General features: G+C 46.9%; 1 protein-coding gene across 1 annotated transcript; it reads right to left on the reverse strand.

The window, feature by feature from the left end:
- Positions 1-374: 374 nt before the first annotated feature.
- On the reverse strand, positions 375-4,024 carry DDIT4L (DNA damage inducible transcript 4 like). The gene is made up of 3 exons (XM_072624927.1): positions 3,766-4,024; positions 2,996-3,134; positions 375-917 (listed from the first exon to the last, which is right to left on the reverse strand). The coding sequence occupies exons 2-3, from the start codon at positions 3,081-3,083 to the stop codon at positions 430-432; spliced, it is 576 nt and encodes a 191-aa protein (XP_072481028.1). The 5' UTR covers positions 3,084-3,134; positions 3,766-4,024; the 3' UTR covers positions 375-429.
- Positions 4,025-4,487: the final 463 nt, after the last annotated feature.

A 4,487-nucleotide genomic window follows, 5' to 3' on the forward strand; every position in this document is an offset into this window, starting at 1 on the left:
AAGTGCCATTATGAAGAGCAAGTTAAGCAAAATGTCATTCATATTGTCAACAAGTTAAGCTCTAAGACTGACTGGTTGGATGTAACTACTTAATTAATGCCTGAGTAACCTGCCTGCTTCGGAAAGGCTGAGCCAGAGTGAATCCAGCTTCCCAAATGAAAGGCGATTGCTTACTGGGTTCCCTCCTGCACCATACCACTTTTCAGTGGCTATGGCCTTAATCAGTGGACAGCGTCTACTCCCTGGGGGATGTTTTGGGCAGGCCACAAGATTAATGCTTTGGAACAAAACACTTGAGGTTGTGCTGAATAAGGAACACATATGTCAGATGGGCTAAATTTGGGGTTTCTTGACGAGGCCAGTCAAGCTGCAAGTGACATCAAACCAAGCAGTGGTACAATCTATTAAAAGTCAGCAAGGGAAACTTTTCTAGCACTCTTCAATGACTGTTCCAATCAGTGAGTAAAGCTTCCTTTTAACAAGCCTAAACCCTGGGCTGAGAATCAGAGTTCTCCTAAAACCAGATGTTAAACGAGCTTTACTGAAGAAAAAGTCCTTGAAACTAGACCATGAACAGTTTTCCTGCTTAAATACCAGTGTAAGCTCAAAGGTAGGCACCACACTAGCATCACACACAATTTTATCCAACTTCTTACATACATTTTCAATTTCCAAGTTTACATGGATAATGCAACCTCGAAGACCACAGGGCTCAGGGGAAGACAGGCGCAATACATCTTGAGCTATTCTCTTGGTCAGTTTCTCCGGGACAAGAACCTTGGAGCAGCCAAGTTTTGTCTGCTTGGACTTGGACAGGCAATTCTCCAGCATTTTAGCCAGACTCTGGCAAGTTGTCTCTTCAAATACTGCCTCATTGAGGTTGGGTTCTGGCACAACATAATCCCAGTAGTCAAAATCTATAGGAAAGAGAAGTTACAGATGAGAGGGGGGATAAAAGGAAAACCCCAAGCACAGGAAAAAACTAGCACCAACAAACCACAGTACAGAGAAATATCAACTATTTTTTCAAGCATAATATTTTATTTCTGAAGACCAGGAGACATTGGTTCTTGTTCCAGTTCTACCACTAACTGAATGTGTTACATTGAAAGTAAGCCTCAGTTTTTTCATTTTGCAAATGCCAGACTCACTGGCAAGTCACTAAACCACTCAGTGCCCAGGCAAGTCTCTAAGATTGCAAATTATATCAGTAGAGAGAGTTCCCTGCATCAGTGAAATCACAAGTCTGAACTGGATAAAAAGAGGAAATTGCACTAAGTGAAATTTCTAAGATCTTTTAGTTTGAAAACATGATTTTATTGGTATACAAATTCAGGCTTTTAGCTATAGTACTTAAGTCCAATGTGAGCTTATTTATTTCAGAGCTTCTAGAATCTGTGATATTTCACAGGTCTTGGTCCACTCTGCACTAAGGCATATCACAACCTCTTGAAGCCATTGGTTAAATTTTCCATTAGTTACTGTGGATTAAAAAAATCATTTGATAAATTGTCTTCTGGTTAAGAGGCTCTCCAGGTAGAGTTAGGCTCAGCTGTGAATGACAGATACTCTTCATTGTTTGGTAAGACCTGCCAGAGATTATACTCAGCTGGCATGGGCTTTGAGAAGCCAAGGTCACATCCAGCAGAACCAAGAAGTGTCAGGAGGATTTCAATGGAAAATTAATATTAAGCCAGTATAATGTTGGGGCTACTGAGCTAGAGCTACGGTCAGGAAGACCTGGGTTTAAATCCCACTTCAAAAAATGATCCACATCAGGCAAACCACTTGACCCCTATGGGGTTCAGGCAATTCTAAACCATGAGTATGTTGTAACCTGCCTCCCATAGGTTGGGAGAGTTGCTCCCAAATAGAGAGAGATAGAGAGAGAGACAGAGAGAGAGAGAGAGAGACAGAGAGAGAGAGAGAGAGAGAGAGAGAGAGAGAGAGAGAGAGAGAGAGACAGAGTCAGAGAGAGAGAGACAGAGTCAGAGAGAGAGACAGTCAGAGAGAGAGAGACAGAGAGAGAGAGAGAGAGAGAGAGTCAGAGAGAGAGACAGAGTCAGAGAGAGAGACAGAGTCAGAGAGAGACAGAGAGAGAGACAGAGTCAGAGAGACAGAGTCAGAGAGAGAGACACACACAGAGAGAGACACACACAGAGAGAGACACACACAGAGAGACACACACAGAGAGACACACAGAGAGAGAGACACACACACACAGAGACAGACAGAGAGAGAGAGACACAGAGAGAGACACAGAGAGAGACACAGAGAGAGACAGAGAAGCAAGTACCTGCTCTAAGCTTTAGTAATTATATCAAATGTGGAATAAAACCCCTATCATAGTCTTAATATTAGTGGCTAATAGATTAGCCTGAACTTATAGTGTCCCCTATTAAAAAAAAAAAAACAACCCTTCTTTGAGAAAGAGATTTTCATAATTATCTGGCAAGTTTCCTCTAGCCAGGCAAAACAAGCCAGTCCTAGGAAAACAAAATGAAGTTTGCAGAAAACTGATACTGTGCATTGGTCATCTGCTTCCTAAAGTAATCCTACTGGTTGGCAGCTCTCCACCCACACCACAGGCTGACTGCTCACTTGAGGACTGCCCTGTCAGTATCTCTTGCCATACAGTTTATTTCTTCTCTATACACTAATGAATTTTTCCATAACTAATATAATGGAATTATTTAGTCTCCCTTCATTCTCTTAAAAAAAAACACAAAATAAAACAAAACAAAGGAAACCTAGGTTAGTTTTCTTTGGGAGTCAGTTCCTGAATTGCTGCTACAAAAAAATAAACCTTGGGATATTTTATTTTTTCACGCTGGTTCCATCCAGCAGGGCCAGGATGGATGGGATCGCCCCCCACCCCCACCACATTCAAAGGAGCGATACTTGAGATGATGACATCACAGGGAACGCATTCTGATTGGCCATCCGGTCCTACCCTTCCCGGAGAAATTAACCTGGGAGCCGCTGAAAAGCTCACCACTTAGACTTCCAGGAGGAAAGCCACGGTCTATCAACTCTGAAATGCTGGTCGAATTTTTACTGCTTAAGCTGCTAGTCGCAACCATGGTGAACCGCACTGTGGCTCCTACAGTGCGGGGTACAGCTTTCGGGGCGCACTGCAGAGACAAAAAAGACACAAAAATGAGCTAAATGGGGGGCAAAGAGCCACTCACCGACAGTGTTTACTTCCTAAAGGAGAGAGGCCCTCGTTTCCCTTCTCCTCTCCCCCTCCCCAATCTGGCTCCCAAGTAAGTCTCAAGGCCTAGAAGCAGGGAAAGGCAACTCCAGGAAATCCTACCAAATAAACTCGAAGCAAAGCTCGCCTGTTAGTTTGCCAAGAACAGGGGCTGCACGTCTAAACCTCACAGCCCCCCAGATTTAAAGATTGAAGGTCACCTAGTCCAACTCTCATTTTAAACATGAAGGCACTGAGAGCCTGTGGAGTCGGAGGGACTTGCCCCGGGTGACCCAACTAGTCAGGCAGTCGAACTCGGGTTCTTTCCCACTGATCTGCTGTGCGCCCCAACTCCCTAGAGATCTTAGCGGTCATCTGGTCTACCCTCTCCCTCCAATTTTACAGAAGAGGAAACTGATGCCCAGAGAAATTGAATGACACAACCAAGGTCACACAGGTAATACATTATAGTCAGGATTCAAACCCCTGTCCTCCTGGCTCCAAATGCAGCACTCTGCACAACACCACGCTGCATTGCCCACGTCTCTGTGGGCCACGGGGTCTCCTCTTACCTGCCTTGACTTTACAGAAGTGCACGCTGGCGTACCCGAGATGCCCGCAGCTCGGTGGGGATACTGCGCTTTAAATACACAGTAAAGACAAGAAAAGCCCGCCTCAAGCGAACCCCTTCTAAAGCACCCTTTCTCTGGGCGGGGGGCAGGAGGGTACTGCCCTGCAGGCACGCAGCGCTAGCCACCAGCGCCCCCCGCCCTCAACGCACCCCTACACCGACCCACAGGGTCCCGGGACTTCTTGTATATACTGCTCGCCACCGCCCCCCTCCCCGACCCCGCCCACCTGCCTCGGGCCCCTGCCCCGCCCTTCTCTCCGCCCCCTATCTCCTGGGTGTCCGAACTGGAGAGGGCAGAGCTCCGGGGAGGCGGCCGGGGAACCCGATCCAGCCCGGGCTGCACCTGCAGTTTACTGGGTGGGCTCGAGACAGTCCCCAGGACAGGCTGGAAAGATCCTCTCGTCCCATGGCTTGTCTCTCGGTCCGTCCGTCTTGCAGCGCCCTCCTTCAGTCTTTCCTCCCCGCTGCCCTCACCCAGCTGTGGGACAGCAGGAATGGCTTGTGGTTTTGCCTGCCCGACCCAAGGGTAAAGAGGAACTGGCCACTTTTTCTTTTGAGACTTCCAACCTTTTCTAAGATTTACTGCGGACCATTTATACAACCGATTTTGCGGGCCCTAAAATAGCCGGCTTAACCCTCCTCCTCCGCCAGACACAGTTTCTT

This window comes from Notamacropus eugenii, chromosome 7 (assembly GCF_028372415.1).
Source record: "Notamacropus eugenii isolate mMacEug1 chromosome 7, mMacEug1.pri_v2, whole genome shotgun sequence".
Taxonomy (NCBI): Eukaryota; Metazoa; Chordata; class Mammalia; order Diprotodontia; family Macropodidae; genus Notamacropus; species Notamacropus eugenii.

Bases quoted from the DNA above. Each gene is read 5' to 3' on its own strand.
- DDIT4L (XM_072624927.1), bottom strand. From the start codon at position 3,083: ATGGTTGCGACTAGCAGCTTAAGCAGTAAAAATTCGACCAGCATTTCA. The intron at 918-2,995 runs GTGAGCTTTTCA...TCTTTCCTATAG, and splicing joins TCCTCCTGGAAGTCTAAGTG to ATTTTGACTACTGGGATTAT.